Below are 18,016 nucleotides of genomic sequence, written 5' to 3'. Positions count from 1 at the left end.
CTTCGTTCCAGTGAGAACAAACCGAGTTTATTCAATCGCTCCTCATAGCTTATGCCCTCCATACCAGGCAACATTCTGGTAAATCTCTTCTGCACCCTCTCTAAAGCCTCCACATCCTTCTGGTAGTGTGGCGACCAGAATTGAACACTATACTCCAAGTGTGGCCTAACTAAGGTTCTATACAGCTGCAACAGGACTTGCCAATTCTTATACTCAATGCCCCGGCCAATGAAGGCAAGCATGCCGTATGCCTTCTTGACTACCTTCTCCACCTGTGTTGCCCCTTTCAATGACCTGTGGACCTGTACTCCTAGATCTCTTTGACTTTCAATACTCTTGAGGGTTCTACCATTCACTGTATATTCCCTACCTGCATTAGCCCTTCCAAAATGCATTACCTCACATTTGTCCGGATTAAACTCCATCTGCCATCTCTCCGCCCAAGTCTCCAGACAATCTAAATCCTGCTGTATCCTCAGACAGTCCTCATCGCTATCCGCAATTCCACCAACCTTTGTGTCGTCTGCAAACTTACTAATCAGACCAGTTACATTTTCCTCCAAATCATTTATATATACTACAAACAGCAAAGGTCCCAACACTGATCCCTGTGGAACACCACTGGTCACAGCCCTCCAATTAGAAAAGCATCCCTCCATTGCTACCCTCTGCCTTCTATGGCCTAGCCAGTTCTGTATCCACCTTGCCAGTTCACCCCTGATCCCGTGTGACTTCACCTTTTGTACTAGTCTACCATGAGGGACCTTGTCAAAGGCCTTACTGAAGTCCATATAGACAACATCTACTGCCCTACCTGCATCAATCATCTTAGTGACCTCCTCGAAAAACTCTATCAAGTTAGTGAGACACGACCTCCCCTTCACAAAACCGTGCTGCCTCTCGCTAATACAATCTCACTCGGCCTGTCTCACTCGGCCTGTCTCGGTCGGCCTCTCTGTCTGTCTCTCTCGGTCGGCCTCTCTGTCTGTCTCTCTCTCTCGGTCGGCCTCTGTCTGTCTGTCTCTGTCTCTGTCTCTGTCTGTCTGTCTCTGTCTGTCTGTCTCTGTCTGTCTGTCTCTGTCTGTCTGTCTCTGTCTGTCTGTCTCTGTCTGTCTGTCTCTGTCTGTCTGTCTCTGTCTGTCTGTCTCTGTCTGTCTGTCTCTGTCTGTCTGTCTCTGTCTGTCTGTCTCCGTCTGTCTGTCTGTCTCTCTTTCTCCCTCTCTCTCTCTCTCTGTCGTGTGTTCTCCAAGAGACCTGGATGCATCTACGTTGAAAACCATTACAGACGGGAAGCAGAAATTTGATTTATTGTCACGTATACTGAGGACACTGAAAAGTATTGTTCTGTGTACAGTCCAGACAGGTTGTTCCATCCATGAAAAAACATAGGACATATGATAAATACACAATGTAACTGCATAGACACAGACACCGTCATCTGGTGAAGCAAATGGAGTGTAGTACTGCTCAGTAGAGAAGATGTGTGGAGAGATCAGTTCATTCCATAAGGGGGTCATTCAGGAATCTGGTAAAAGCGGGGAAGAAGCTGTTTTTTGAGTCTGTTCGTGCGTGTTCTCGGACTTTTGTATCTCCTGCCTGATGGAAGTGGTTGGAAGAGGGGATAACCTGGGTGGGATGGGTCTTTGATTATACTGCCCGCTTTCCCAAGGCAGCGGGTGGTGTAGATCGAGTTAATGGGAGGTGGTTTCATGTGATAGGCTGGGCTGTGTTCATGATTCTCTTTAATTGCTTGCGGTCTCTCGAACTAAAAGCCTAAATCAAAGGAAAAGTGTGTTGGAAACAACCATCTGAAATAAATACTTTTATCTTTATCCCTTTTACTTACTATTTTACCCCTTCTTCTCCCCTCTGTGTTTTTCTGTCTGTGTGTGTGTATAGGGTGGGACGAGTTTAACTGGGATGGGGGTTAGGAATTAGATAATAGTTAACCTCTTGTATTTGCTGCATATTTAATTATAGTTAGTTATTAATAAACATAATTGTGTTTAAATTTACAAACTTGGTGTGACTGGTTATTGGGCAGCTTAGCTCAGGGCACAGACGTTGGGTGTTTTTCGAAGAAATTTTTATTAATTTCGACTGTTGCGACTCCAGGTCAAGTGGGGCTGGAATTGACCGTGCAAAAGCCCAGGGGGTCGTAACAATAAATAAATCTAAGGAAACCTCTCGACTAGCATCAAGGTTATGTTAAATTGATCTTGCAAAACTCAATGCTGAAAAATCGCAAAAAGGGCATTATGTTTGATTCTATTTCAACAAATACCAAAAGTTGTCCCTCTGCACATTCCTTTGGACAAGAGAGCCGAGAGAGTTATAGATGCTGTTTATCCTCTCTGCTCTAACTGTAAATACATCTTGTAATTTGTGATCACACCACATCTTTTTTAATTCTTTCCTGGGATCTGTACATTTGTGACGTGGCCAACTTTTGTTGCCATCCCTAATTACAACCAGTACAGTCCATATAGTGTAGGTATGCCCACAGTGCTGTTAGCAATGGAGTTCCAGGATTTTGACCCAGCAACAGTGAAGAAATGGCGATATCATTCCAAGCCAAGATGGTGTTTGGCTTGCCGGAGAAATATCAGATGGTGGTGTTCCCATGCATCTGCTGCCTTTGTCCTTCTAAGTTGTAGATTTGAAGGTGCTTTGAAAGAGGCTTGGTGAGTTGCTGCAGTGCAGCATGTAGACTGTACACTGCTGCCACTGCATCAGTGGTGGATCCGATACCATCAAACCAGCTGCATTGTTCTGGATGATGTTCAGCTCCTTGCGTGTTGTTGGAGCTGCATTCAACCAGTCAAGTGGAGGGTATTCTTCACATTCCTTCCTCACTTGTGTTGTATAGATGGTGGACAGACTTTGGGGAGATGAGAAGTAAATTGACTCACCCCAGAATTTCCAGCTCGGACCTGCTCTTTTGTCGCCTTGGTATTTATATGGCCATGTCCAGTTCAGATTTTGGTCAGTGGTCCAGGATGTTGATCGTGGGATATTCAGCGATGATAATGCCATTGAATATCATGGGAGATGGTCTTTGCCTGGCATTTGTGTTTTGCAAAATGTTACTTGCCACCAGTCAACTTGGGCCTGAATGTTGTCCTGGATTGACTGCATATGGACACCGCTTTAATATCTGAGGAGCATCGAATGGTGCTGAATGTTGTCCAATTGTCATCAGTCTGGAAGCCATGGATTTTTGCTGAACAGCTGTTCTAACAAAATGTTTATGGCTATTTAACACTTGGAATGCCTATACCCCAGAAATTTATATCCGTATAGTAACCCTCTTCTATATGTTTGATCGTCAACCGTCTAAATTTTCCACAAGTCTGCAAGTTTGTTCTTTGTTCGGCAATATCGTACATGACTGTATTTGACATTACACTTTTTGGGAAATTCTTTGTATTGTTCAGTTCCAACTCCCATGGACTGGACAGCTCTGGTCTATCTTGATGTCTTGAATAAATTCTGCTGGTGTAAAATCCAGATTATAAATTATATTTACATTTTCATCACTAACTACTAGATAATATTTCGAGATGGAAAGGGTTGCCTGTTGGTTTAATTTTCATTTTGTTTTCAGTTAGTACTGGAGCTCTAGAACTAGAAATAGAAAATGCTGGAAGTACTCCGATTAGGCAGCATTTGTCGAGAGAAAGTGCATTCTAGTGAAAATTCATTGATCTGAAATGTTGGGTGTGATTCAGCCAATAAATTTCAAGTGTTGGTTTGGCAGGGTGTTTCGTGTTGGCTGCATTTGCGAGATTGCGTCGGTTGCATTTGCGAGACCACAGCCTGTATTCACCCGCACTTGGTTCCAAGAATGAGCCCCCATGTGAATCTCTCCATGCCTAGCTCCTTCGCCTTTTGATTCGTCCGACTTGTGCCTCAGCCGCTCACGACTAACCATGGGGAGCTGGTTTTAGAAGCTCCCTGAGCGCTCACCCTCAGTCAAGAAACGAGGATGGCAGCGCAGAGACCTGCTCCTCGCTTTGGGGATGCCGACCTGGCCAGGCTTCTCGACGCAGTGGATGAGTGGTGGGTTCGGGTACACTGAGGGAGAATTCGGAATGTCCAATACACCTAACAGCACGTCTTTCGGGACTTGTGGGAGGAAACCCAGGCAGACACGGTGAGAATGTGCAGACTCCGTACAGACTGAGGAATGAGCCCTGGAAATAGTGTGGTTGCCCGAGGAGAGAGCAGTGACAGACAGCAAGGTTGACCTGCACCAGAAAGGTGAGCATCCACTGTCCATTCATCCAAATGACCTGTCTCAAGTGAGCTGTTGATGATCCATAAAATTACCCTTATCTGCTGACCCCATGTCCATTGTCTTGCAGGATCTTTCCATCTAATAAGGCCGGGCCATCCGGAGTCGTGCTGCTTCCTTCCCCACCCACACCCAAGAGAGCACCTCGGAGGAAAGCTCCGAGGCAAACAACAGTGATGTGTCACAGCTTTGACCCGCACCTCCACCAACGCAGAGACACATATCTTGGTGGCCGACGTTAGTGGACAGGCTTCGGGGCACTATTTGGGGAGCACCACACAGCTGCTGATGCACATCAGGTGGAGGCAAGAACATTCAAGGGAGACAGCAGTCGGAGGTCTGCTGGATCCCAGGGCTCGGCTGGGTCCCAGATAGACGTTGAGCCTGTGGACAAGGTTCTCCCAAAGCTGATGCAGATGATAGGACACAGCTTTGACATTCGAGAAGGGATAGCAGCGCCATTCCAGCGACCAGGCCGATTGGAGGTGTCCCAACGCCTTCAGGTGCAGGAGATTGTGCCGGCAATGCGTGACACCCAGGCCAACACTGCTAGGGTGATGACTGCAGTGGAAAGCCTGGAGCACAACATCCGCACCTTGAGTGGTGGTGCCCAAGACATGGCTCAGTCTGTGATGACCATGGCTGAGGGCCTCGAAACAATGTTCCAGTCAATGAGTGACGTGTCCCAGATGCAGGTGGACATTGCTGAGGCACTGAGGACCATCACTGAGGACGTCAACACCATGGTGCAGGCAATGGGGAGCTGCAGGACTGGCAGTGCCAGATGACTCCGAGGCTTCTGGAGCTCACTCCAGCTGTCCCTCCATCTCATGGAGTCACCCAGGACCCTATGGGCACCCTCAGGGAGGATGAAGCGCTGGATCCCTACCTGGGTCCTTTCATCAAGGAGACTAAAGCGGTCTCTAGTTCTTATTCCCCCACTCTTGACACCGATGCATCTCAAGGGTAGCAGGGAGAACAGGGTTTCACACCAATGCCTGCGAGACCTGTAAGTCTGCAGAGGCCCTCCGTGGGCATCAAAGGCTACAGAGTGCAGGAAGCAGCAGATTCTCTTATATGCATCCTGGGGACACATCTAAACGTAGCACTAGACCACGGATTATCAAGAAGAGTGTGGAACACGAGTGTTCATTGGTGTGGTCTCCATCAATTGCTAGGGCGAATGGAAATATGTCACATTAAAATGTTCACCTTTAAAACATTTCACACCTGAGACATGTGAAGCCTCTGTCACTTTTAATCTCCTCACCACACAGGTCCCCGCCCGAGCCCTGGAATGTCCCGGTGGCAAAGGTTTTTTTTAGTGACCTTCACGGCCTCCGGGAGCGGGAGTCCTTCTCCACAGTGCCATGTCCACAAGGATGTGGTACAGGTGCCGCACTGTCTCCCTGCTGAGACGCAGTCTTCTGCAGCAGATGCTGTCTGTCAGCTCATGGAAGGACCAATGACTCCTGTACACCGTGGCCCGTCGCTGGCATCCCCTCTGGCTCCCTCCTCACCCCAGGGTGTGCGTCAGCCCCCTACACGTGGTGCCGCCTCCAGTCTGCGTTGGCATTGCTGCAGCCTTCGGTGCGGTTGGTACAAGCTCAGTGATTCGGGCTAGGTGCAACGTCGTGGCTGAATCGCGCCAGTTAATGCTGTTTCTCTCTCTACAGATGCTGCTGAGTGTTTCCATCATTTTCTGTTTCCATTTTCAGTGTTACAAAGAACAATACAGCCCAGGAACAGGCCCTTCGACCCTCCAAGCTTGTACCGGTCATGATACCAACCTTTGCCAAAACCCTCAGCACTTCCTTGTGCCGTATCCCTCTGTACCCATCCTACCCATGTGTTTGTCAAGATGCCTTTTGAAGGCTGTTAATGTATCTGCTTCCACAACCTCACCTGGCAACGCTTTCCAGGCACTCGCCACTCTCTGCGTAAAAAAAATCTGCCTCGCACATCTCTAAACTTTTCCCCACAGACCTTAAACCTATGCTCCCTGGTGAGTCCCTTAGGGGCAGCACAGTAGCCTTGTGGATAGCACAATTGCTTCACAGCTCCAGGGTCCCAGGTTCGATTCCAGCTTGGGTCACTGTCTGTGTGGAGTCTGCACATCCTCCCCGTGTGTGTGTGGGTTTCCTCCGGGTGCTCCGGTTTCCTCCCACAGTCCAAAGATGTGCAGGTTAGGTGGATTGGCCATGATAAATTGCCCTTAGTGTCCAAAATTGCCCTTCGTGTTGGGTGGGGTTACTGGGTTATGAGGATAGGGTGGCGGTGTTGACCTTTGGTAGGGTGCTCTTTCCAAGAGCCGGTGCAGACTTGATGGACCGAATGGCCTCATTCTGCTCTGTAAATTCTATGAGTCCCTCCACCCTGGGACAGCGTGCCTGCCTATCCACTCTATCCATGCTCTGCATAATCTTGTAGACAAAATGTTGCTGGAATGGATTCCCTTTCTCCCTATTTAAGCTCGAGTTTCATTCACACAGAGGATTTTTGTTTTTTTTAAAGAGCCCACTTGCACTCTGCTAAAGTCTATCACTGAAATACATTAAACATCATCTGACTAGAAGTTCCTGATGGGCTGACTCTTAAGTTTGCACCAGATGGGGGTCAGTATGTTTTATATTGTTAAAATATGTTTGTTCTTGGCAAACCGAGCTAAAGTTTGAATTAGGTTCCGATTGATGAAGTTGCCCAGGACTTCAAATGGGGCTTAGACTTGCTAATTTAAAATTAACTTCCATTATGTGGAGATGCCAGCGTTTTATAGCCAAGTTCCACACATGAGTACGGCCTCAACCGGGACCTTGGATTCATGTCGCGTCACATTCACCCCCCACCATCTGGCCTGGGTTTGCGAAATCCCACCAACTGTCCTGGCTTGAGACTATTCACACCTCTAACCTGGGATTACCCCTCTTTCTGGATCTGTAAAGACCTAATTACCTAAAAATGCACGCATTCAAAGCATCGTCTTGCATCTTTGACTTTGTATATATTTTCTGGAACCTACCTCTTCAATTCATCTGAGGAAGGAGCAGTGCTCCGAAAGCGAGTGATTTGAAACAACCTGGTGTTGTAAGACTTCTTACTGTAAGTTCCATTACATTTTTTAACAGAATGAACGCATAGTGTGGCTGAGATACCAAAAGAAGAAATGGGAGCTGCAATCAAAACAAAGGCAGGCCCGCAGAAAGAGGAGAAAGCTTGATGATGGTGTTGCTGCACCAGGTAGACCTATTCGAGATGGTCCAAAAACTAGCCTCAGCAGCTTTTTGCGCCGAACGGCCCGTACCATTCTAGATATGCCATGGCAAATTGTGCAGGTAAATTTTTGTTTAATTGGTATGGTTGGGATCTGTAGTTTTGTGACAGTAATTTAAGAACGGAGTTGATTATGGTTGAAGAAGGGGCTCGTTGGTTTAGGGATATGATTCACACTTTGGGTGTTTCAGGGGCGGCACAGTGGTTAGCACTTCTGCCTCAGAACACCAGGGACCTGCGTTCAATTCAAGCCTCTGGTAACTCTGTGGAGTTTGCACTTTCTCCCCGTGTCTGCCTTGGTAGGGTGCTCTTTCAGAGTGCCAGTGCAGACACAATAGGCTGAATGGCCTCCTTCTACTTTGTTGGGATTCTATGAAACAGATTTTTGAATTAGTCCCGTAAGAAGGAGGCTACTCAACCCATTGTGTTTAGGACAGCTCTTCACTGGAGGATCCAAAATTAATTCTGGACTGTGCTCTGCTTATAATCTTGCATCTTCATTTAAATGTTTACAGAGTGGTCCCGTAAAAGGTCGAGTGGTCATTGTCTCAACCAGACAGCAAACCACTGTGCATATGAAAATGTCTCCGAGCTTCACTCCTCAATCGCTATGATAATAACTGGAGGACAGCAAAAAGCCTTCCTGTTCTTCTATCAAAACTGTTCGCAATATTAAGAATCCCTAATCCCTATTTGTTAGAACTGACCTCAGTCTCTTCAAATAAAAGCACTTTCCCATTTCTGGCATCACTCTGATGAATTTGCACTGTGCTCTGTTCTCTCCATCCACCCCAAAGCTGCAAGCTAATCCATATTAAATTGCGTCCATCTGCCTATTCCATTGACGTACGTATGTCTTCCTGAAGTCCTTTACGGTACGGGCTGATTTAGCACACTGGGCTAAATCGCTGGCTTTTATAGCAGACCCAGGCAGGCCAGCAGCATGGTTCAATTCCCGAAACAGCCTCCCCGAACAGGCGCCGGAATGTGTTTCAAGTCTGTGCTGAGTCTGCGCGTTCTCCCCGTGTCTGCGTGGGTTTCCTCCAGGTGGTCTGGTTTCCTCCCACAGTCCAAAGAAGTGCAGGTTAGGTGGATTAGCCATGATAAATTGCCCTTAGTGACCAAAAAGGTTAGGGGGAGTTATTGGGTTACGGGGATAGGGTGAAAGTGAGGGCTTAAATGGGTCGGTGCAGACTCGATGGGCCTGATGGCCTCCTTCTGCACTGTATGTTCTATGTTCAAACCTTTGATGGTGTGCTCTAATATCTCTTTACAAGGGTGTCAGCTCTTATTTGATCACTTTGAGTATTTAATTACTAGATAATTTTGATTTCTCATGCCCTCCTGTCATCCTGTTGGCTATCTTTTGCACAGTTTGTTTTGGCCATAGGTCCTTATTTTCTTTCGACCACTGGGTCAACATTGTGAAACTCATTCTTTAACAGTGCTCTGTATGAATGCCTTTACCACCTGGACTGAGTTGGTTCAAAAAGGAAGCTCATTGCATCTTTTAAAAAAATATATTTTAATTAAAGTTTTCATTTTATAAGACACAAAATAAACAAATCCAGACAAACAAAATTCCATGTACAGAGAAAGGAGAGAAAAAAACACCATTTCCTCCCCTCCCCTGACTGACCAATTCTTAAAGATAAACGGATCACTTAAAAGCCCTCAGTCCAAGTCCGATCCTCCCGCTGCCACTCTTCTCCCCACCCCACCATAACCTTGAAAAAAGCTTTCCAGAAAAACAACTCCCTCCTATCTCTATCTCCCCGCCCCCAAACAAACAAACAAGCTAGACTCCATGATCCTTGCTCAAACAGGTCCAACAAACCGTAGTCCCCCACTTCACTCCCATTCACTAGCTGAAACTACAGCTAGCAAAGGTAATTCATTACCCAGGGTGTATGCTCAAGCAAAAACAACCCCGCCCCCCCCCACCAGCCCATACCGGGTACAAAAGCATACCTAAAGCCCCACACCCGTACACGTAGTCCCCATTCCGTTGCCCTGACCACTATGCCCCGACAACTGTAAACCCCTCATTCCCAAACATACAACTGATTCAAACTACAACCCTTCTGGAACCAGCCCCACCCAACCATCCCCATTAAAAATCCCAATCAAATGCATTCAATCAAGTCCATGCTCCTTGACAAATGTCGCTCTGACGTATTGAAAAAAATGATCTTTTGATCAAAATGTCACTCTCTACCTCGCCAGGTACTCCAAACCTGACTCCATTCCTGAATAGCGCTGACTTTGCCTTATTAAAAGCTGCACGCAGCTTTGTCAACTCGTCTCCGATAACTTGATATATCCTGATGATACTTCCTTCCCATCTTAGTCCCAATGCACCTTGGCCCATTGCAGAACCCGCTCCTTCTCCTGGAAGCTGTGGAATCCAATAATCACCGCCTGTGGCAGCACATTCGCCTGATGCTTCCGCCAGTGTACCCGATGAGCCAATCTAACTCCGGAGGGTCAGTCGCCCGCCCCGCCCCCAAAAGCTGAGCAAACATCTGAGAGAAGTACTCAGTTGGCTTTGGGTCCTCCACCCTCTCCGGCTACTTCACGATTCTGAGGTTCTGCCTCTTCGACCTGTTCTCAAGTCATCCACCTTTGCCCTCAGAGTCTTCTTCTCCTCCACCATCATTATCTTGGCTTCCAATGAGGTGATTCGATCCCCATGCTGCGATTTGGCCACCTTCAGCCCCTCTCTATGATCCTTCACCACCCCCAAGGTTTTTTCCAGCTTCTCCCAGATCAGACCAAGTACCAGCTGAAGTTACCTCTTAAGGGTTTCCATCATCACCCTGCCCTGCACTTCAGATGCTTCGCAAACTGCTTTTCAAACACCTGTGCCATCACCTCAGTCAGCTTTTTCACCGTGATGTGAGCAGACCCACCCGAGGTCGGGTCCACCGCCTTCCCTCCTGCTGAGCTTCGCGGGCTTTCTAGCTTCGTTGAAGGATCATATCCTGCACTCTTCTTGCCACCAGCCCTTTTCATATATTTCAACATGTTTTTGCTGACAAATTGCTTATCCCACACAATGGGATGGAAAGTCCCTGGGAACCGGGTTAAAATGTCCAAAAAACAAAGACCATAGCCAAAGTTACCCTATGTAATCTCCTCCCACCGGTAGTCCCAACTCACGCCATCCTGAGCGCAATTTGGGGTGGGTAATAAATACTGGACTTGTCAATAATGTTCATGTATCGTGAAATGAACAAAAAAAAAGAATAAATTAGATTCTTTTGTTAAGTCATGTGATCTTGGCATGAAAAGCTCTTGTAATTAGGTCCACTGTACTACTGTAGTATGTGAAGTGCCTTTAGTAAAATTAATCTTTCAATGGTTCAGATTGCAGAAACAAGTCAGCCTGGCTGCTTCAAGCTATGGGCTGTTGTTGGTAATGATTTACATTGCATCAAACTCAACATCCCGCGAGTGTTCTACGTCAATCAGCGCATCCCGAAAGCAGATGATAGTGCTGTTTACAAGAAGGTAAGTATAGCATATACCTTACTCATCTTCCGTGGCTTTTCTCTAAATAAATTTTAGAATGGATCTGATACTGTATATGGAAAATATGATCAACTATTTGAGTTGAAAAATTTGAATGAAGTGGAAGGCTAAAGTTGTGATGTAGTGATCTATTTTGAAAACAATAAGTACTGAAAGGGTACAGCAGGTTTATCACTATCTGTAGGAATAAACATGACATGCAAGTCTTGAGTGTGATTCATTTAACTGACAGTTTGCAAAATAGCTGTTTGCCTAGAAAATAGCTATTTTATATGTTGGCACTTTTTTTCCTAATTTGTTGAAATTTATTTCCACATCCGCAGGTTAACCGTATCCTTCCTCGGTCCAATATTGTTTACAACCTATATGAATATTCCGTGCCGGAAGACATGTACCAAGAGCACATCAATGAGATTAATGCTGACCTCTCTGCTCCAGACATTGAGGGAGTCTATGAAACACAGGTCTGAATAATTTTTGGTGATGGATGGAATTTGTATATTGTAGGCTAGAACTTGCCCCTTGCAGTTTGAGCTTTTCTCCAAAACCTGACTACATAAACCAGTGAAAAAAATTCATATTTTATCATTCTGTTTCAGGTGTTAGATAGTGAAGAGGGAAATAATTACAATAATATAGTGAAAACTCCACTACCCACCAGAGAGAGGGGATTTATTTTGCAGATAATTAAAAGCTCCCAAACATTTTGCTTGCATATATGGCGTAGCAATGCCCTGGGTATGGAAATTAAAAGCAATAAAATATGAAGAACCTATCCTATTATTATCAAGATTGGATGCAATGCATAAAATGCTGTGCATTGAGATCAGGTCTCATGCAATGATTTGTCTTGCAATTCTGGTAGATAATGGGAACTTTAATAATGAAGATTCAGCTGTGTATGGAGAAATTGGCTTGTTTAATTTTTGATAGTAACTTTAACCGTTATATTTGGCACATCACTTGTTTCGTCTATCATTTGATATCACTGTTATTTCAGACAAAACCCAACCAGTTCTCTTCAAGTATTCTGTTTTGTTAATGTTCTTGGGCTGTGTGGTCTGGAATAGTGCCTATTTTACGAACATGGGAACATGAGAAATAGGAGCATAAGTCGACCAGTCGGCCCCTCGAGCCCGCTCGCCATTAAATAAGATCATGGCTGTTTGTGTTGAGTTCTACATTCCCCATCTCCCCCTTATAACCTTTGGTTCCCTTGCCCAACAAGAATCAATCTATCTCTGAAGCAAAATATCTTTCTATTTCATCTGCTATTTCCTCATTATCTGCTATGAACTCCCCATTCCTACTCTCCAGAGGACCAACACTCCCTTTGCTTATTTTTTCCATTTTAAATACCTGTAGTCACTCTTGTGATTTGTTTTTACATTCCTAGCTAGCTTCCTCTCATACTCTAATTTCTACCTTCTGGTTAACGTTTGAGTCATTCGCTACTGTTTATATTCCAACCAATCATCTGACCTGCCACACATCTTTGCGCGGTTATGTTTTTCCTGAAGCTTAATGCTTTTCTTCTTTAGTTAACCATGGATGGTGGCTCTTCCATTTAGCATTTTTCTTTACAATGGAATATACTTATTCTGAGTATTCTGAAATATTCCTTCAAGTGATTGGTTTATCCCCTACCCTAGTATCCCAGTTCACTTTGTAGCCACCTAAATTGGCCAACTCCCGATTTAAAATGGCGAACGGCAAAGGCTGATGGGGAAAGTCAGCCAACATAGACAGAAACCAGCAGGTGCAGGTTTGCTGTGTATTTAACTCTGCAAAAGGCCAGACAACACCGATACCAGAGACCATCAGCATAACAATGTAGCAGCCATCTACATACTGATGAGCAATCCCCGGGAACAATAAGTAACATTTTGGACACACAAAGCAAAGCCAGACTCCCCGGCGGCAGCGGGAGCCAACACAAAGGAGGTGAACGAACACCTCGAGACCGCCCATCAACCAGGGAACCACTCCAGTATTGGAGAAATCGAACCAAGTGATTGGGATTGGGACAAAGTCCAATCACTTGGGACCAGGTACAGGGTCCGCCCTGAAAGGCAGGAAGCCCCTGGGGACTATAAGAGTTAAGCCCCAAGTTCAAATCGCTCTCTTCACCTCTTCGTCCTGCCCGGGTCACCCAGCAACACAAACCAACCTTGACCATGACCGGTGCAGTGACCACCGACAGAAGTAAGTCTTAATTCAACGCTCGCTACGAGATAGGTGCTCCTAGCTACCAATCCGTACCAACTTCAAATCCCGCAGACTCAGAACCCGAACAAAAGGCCATTTGTTCCCCTGACCTAGTGGGCCAGTCCGAAGTTAAGTATAGGCCTGTTAGTTTTAGAAGTAGCTTAGACGTAGAATTTGTGCATGAGTAGCGATTACTGTGTATAATAAATGTGCTTTGATTTGAATCTTACTAATCGGTGTATTGGGTCATTGATCATTACTCGGACTTGAACCTCTGGCGACTCAATCAGCCATGATTGAATGGTGGAGTGGACTTGATGGGCCGAATGGCCTTACTTCCGCTCCTATGTCTTATGGTCTTATGGACTCGAGAGCAAAGGTAATAAAACCGAGCAATTGAACCAACGGAAAGTTAGCAACAACTTCACCTACTTGTTTTCATGCCCACATCTTCGACCCATTCTTCTCCCTTTTAAACTGGATTTAAAATTCAATAATATTGTGGCTGATGCTACCTAGGAGCGCCTTTACTCTGTGGTCATTAATTAATTCTGTCACATTATGCAAGACTAAATCCAAAATAACCTGCTCTTTGGTTGGTTCCAGAACACTGTCAGAAACTACCTCCAAAGCATTCCAAGAACTACTCACCCAGGCTACTATTGTCAATCTTGATTTTTTTCCCCCCAGTTTTTATGTAGATTAAAGTCGCCCATGATTATTCTCGATTCTTTATTCGAAGCACCCAATATTTCTACTTGTATCATTTGCTCTATGCTGTGGCTACTGTTAGGGGGCCTGTAGATCACTCCCACGAGTGACTTCTTTCCTCTACTATTCCTCATCTACTCAAACCTGATGTCCTGAACCAAGGTCATCTCGAGCTATTGCACCAGTGCTATCCTTGATCAACAGCACTACCCCAAACACCTTTACCTAGTATATTCTTGAATGTCATATACCCCTCAATATTCAGGACCCAATCCTTGTCCTCCTGCAGCCAGTTCTCCGTATCGGCTATCAGGTTACATTTATTTACTTCATTGTGAGCTATCGATTTGTTTACTTTGTTATGAATGCTATGCATGTTTAGATGCAGAGCCTTTAGTTAAGTCTTTTTCTATCTTTGATAGTCTTGATTGTTTGTGCATTCTTTGTTTTTTTTTTCTCTTTCCCTTTCTGCCATTCTCCGACCTTCATTCCCACATTACTGTGTTCTTCTCTTTCCTCATCTCTACTCTTGGGTATTCCGCATCCTTCCACATTTGATCCTTTGCCCCACTAGTTAGTTCAAAGCCCTCTCTACTTCCCTAGTTATGCAGCTCGCAAGAACAAATAATAGTAATAAATGCTTATTGTCACAAGTGGGCTTCAATGAAGTTACTGTGAAAAGCCCCTAGTCGCCACATTCCGGCACCTGTTCGGGGAGGCCAGTACGGGAATTGAACCCGCGCTGCTGGCATTGTTCTGCATTACAAGCCAGCTGTTTAGCTCACTGTGCGAAACCAGCCTCAAGCACGGTTCAGTTATAGACCATTCCAACGGTATAGCCCCAGTGCCTGTGCCCCACAAACCAAAACCCGCTTCATCCACACTAGTATTTGAGCCATATATTCACTACTCTAATTGTACACTATACCAGTTTGCACATGGCTCAGGTAATAGTCCAGAGATTATAACATTTGAGGTTCTGCTTTTCAATTGGTGCCTACTTCCTCAATCTCTCGATACAGAACCTCCTTCCTAGTTCTAACAGTGTCATTGGTACCTATATGGACCATGACGACTGGATCCTTCCCCTCCCATTGCAAGTTCCTCTCCAGCCTTAAGCAGATGTCCTGAGCCCTGGCATAAGGCAGGCAACGCAGCCGTCTGGATTTGCGTTCTTTGCTGCTTTAGCTTTTTAAGGAAAGCTGCTTAATGTCAGCAAATGTGGCAGAATATTCAATTCAGCAGTGAAATAATTCAATTCGAATTGATATCTCCGGTAATCATTACATTCAAAAATATCAATTGTGCAATTTTGACATTGACGAGATTTTAACATTTGAAGAGTTGAGTGAGCATTGCGCCACTTTAATGTACGGAAAGTAAATTTGCAATTTTGTTTCTTAAAATTCTACAAACTATACATATTTGCCGATCAAGCTCCGAAGTGCAGGTATCCTGAATGAACACTTACAATATAAAAACAAAAGCTGTAAAACCTCAAAATCCGAAATTGTAATGAGAAAGACAGGCTAATTTTTCCAACTTGATGTTTCTAGATTTTCTTTTTTTAAAAAAATATATTTTATTCAAGATTTTTTGGCCAAACATAACAGTACGTAGTGTTTCTTTTAAACAACAATAAAGCAATATAAATAACAGTGGCCAGTTTTAAACAAATAAATAAATAATATATGAACAGAAACATAAACCAAACTAAATGGCAACTGCCTGGTCAAAAATAAATACTCTCCAAAGATACAATCCAACAGTCCAATATACAATATACATTACCTAAAACAAGTGCCTATACATATACAATAACATCCCTGAGAGTCCGTCCAATTTTCCCCCCCCCCCCTCTCCTCCCCCCTGGGTTGCTGCTGTTGTCTTCTTCTTTTCCATTCCCTCTATCTTTCTGTGAGGTAGTCGACGAACGGTTGCCACCGCCTGGTGAACCCTTGAGCCGAACCCCTTAATACGAACTTAATCCGTTCTAACTTTATAAACCCTGCCATGTCGTTTATCCAGGTCTCCACACCCGGGGGTTTGGCTTCCTTCCACATTAACAATATCCTGCGCCGGGCTACTAGGGACGCAAAGGCCAAAACATCAGCCTCTCTCGCCTCCTGCACTCCCGGCTCTTGCGCAACCCCAAATATAGCCAACCCCCAGCTTGGTTCGACCTGGACCCCCACCACCTTCGAAAGCAACTTTGCCACCCCCACCCAAAACCCCTGTAGTGCCGGGCATGACCAGAACATGTGGGTGTGATTCGCTGGGCCTCTCGAGCATCTCGCACACCTATCCTCTACCCCCAAAAATTTACTGAGCCGTGCTCCAGTCATATGCGCCCTGTGTAGAACCTTGAATTGTATCAGGCTTAGCCTGGCACATGAGGACGATGAGTTTACTCTACGTAGGGCATCACCCACAGCCCCTCCTCAATCTCCTCCCCCAGCTCTTCTTCCCATTTCCCTTTCAGCTCATGTACCATGATCTCCCCCTCGTCCCTCATTTCCCTATGTATGTCCGACACCTTACCATCCCCCACCCATGTCTCTGAGATCACTCTATCCTGCACCTCCTGCGTCGGGAGCTGCGGGAATTCCCTCACCTATTGCCTCGCAAAAGCCCTCAGTTGCATATACCGAAATGCATTCCCTTGGGGCAACCCATATTTTTCCGTCAGCGCTCCCAAACTCGCAAACGTCCCATCTACGAACAGATCTCTCAATTGTGCTACCCCTGCTCTTTGCCATGCTCCAAATCCTCCATCCATTCTCCCCGGAACAAACCTATGGTTATTTCTTATCGGGGACCGCACCGAGGCTCCCGTCCTTCCCCTATGCCGTCTCCACTGCCCCCAAATTTTCAATGTAGCCACCACCACCGGGCTTGTGGTGTATTTCTTTGGTGAGAACGGCAGCGGCGCCGTCACCATAGCTTGTAGGCTAGTCCCACTGCAGGACGCCCTCTCCAATCTCTTCCATGCCGCTTCCTCTTCTCCCATCCACTTACATACCATTGAGATATTGGCGGCCCAGTAGTACTCACTTAGGCTCGGTAGTGCCATCCCCTTTCCCTCGCCTCATTAAAGGTTCTCATCAGTAGCGGGGCCAGCAAGTCCATATATTTCCTATAGAATTCAACTGGGAATCCGTCTGGTCCCGGGGCCTTCCCCGCCTGCATGCTCCCAATCCCTTTCACTACTTCCTCCGTCTCAATCTGTGCTCCCAGTCCCGCCCTCTCCTGCTCCTCCATCTTGGGAAATTCCAGCTGATCCAGAAAGCACATCATTCTCTCCTTCCCATCCGGGGGCTGAGCTTCATATAATCTTTCATAAAATGCCTTGAACACTCCATTCACTCTCTCTGCTCCCCGCTCCATCTCTCCCTCCTCATCTCTCACCCCCCCCCCCTATCTCCCTCGCTGCTCCCCTTTTCCTCAGTTGGTGGGCCAGCAACCTGCTCGCCTTCTCCCCATATTCGTACTGTACACCCTGTGCCTTCCTCCATTGTGCCTCTGCATTACCCGTAGTCAACAAGTCAAATTCTACATGTAGCCTTTGCCTTTCCCTGTACAGTCCCTCCTCCGGTGCCTCCGCATATTGTCTGTCCACCCTCAGAAGTCCTTTCAACAACCGCTCCCTTTCCCGACCCTCCTGCTTTCCTTTATGTGCCCTAATAGATACCAGCTCCCCTCTAACCACTGCCTTCAGCGCCTCCCAGACCACTCCCACCTGAACCTCCCCATTATAATTGAGTTCCAAGTACCTTTCAATACACCCCCTCACCCTTAAACACACCCCCTCATCTGCCAATAATCCCATGTCCATTCTCCAGGGTGGACGCTGTTCTTTTTCCTCCCCTATCTCCAGGTCCACCCAATGTGGAGCGTGATCCGAAATAGCTATAGCCGTGTACTCCGTCCCCGTCACCTTTGGGATCAGTGCCCTTCCCAAAACAAAAAAGTCTATCCGTGAATAAACTTTGTGGA

The 18,016-nt window shown here is 46.0% G+C and overlaps 1 protein-coding gene across 1 annotated transcript in view; it reads left to right on the top strand.

Annotated features, from left to right (window-relative positions):
* Positions 1 to 18,016, top strand: part of pole (polymerase (DNA directed), epsilon) — a 204,791-nt gene that overhangs the window by 109,751 nt on the left and 77,024 nt on the right. Inside the window, exons 31-33 of the mRNA XM_072487322.1 lie at positions 7,423 to 7,629; positions 10,937 to 11,080; positions 11,425 to 11,565. Of these exons, the coding sequence (XP_072343423.1) occupies positions 7,423 to 7,629; positions 10,937 to 11,080; positions 11,425 to 11,565 (492 nt within the window). The remainder of the gene's footprint in view (positions 1 to 7,422; positions 7,630 to 10,936; positions 11,081 to 11,424; positions 11,566 to 18,016) is intronic.

Source organism: Scyliorhinus torazame, chromosome 1, assembly GCF_047496885.1.
Source record: "Scyliorhinus torazame isolate Kashiwa2021f chromosome 1, sScyTor2.1, whole genome shotgun sequence".
NCBI lineage: Eukaryota > Metazoa > Chordata > Chondrichthyes > Carcharhiniformes > Scyliorhinidae > Scyliorhinus > Scyliorhinus torazame.
Note: the sequence above shows the minus strand (reverse complement) of the source record. Positions and strands in the feature narration are given on the sequence as shown.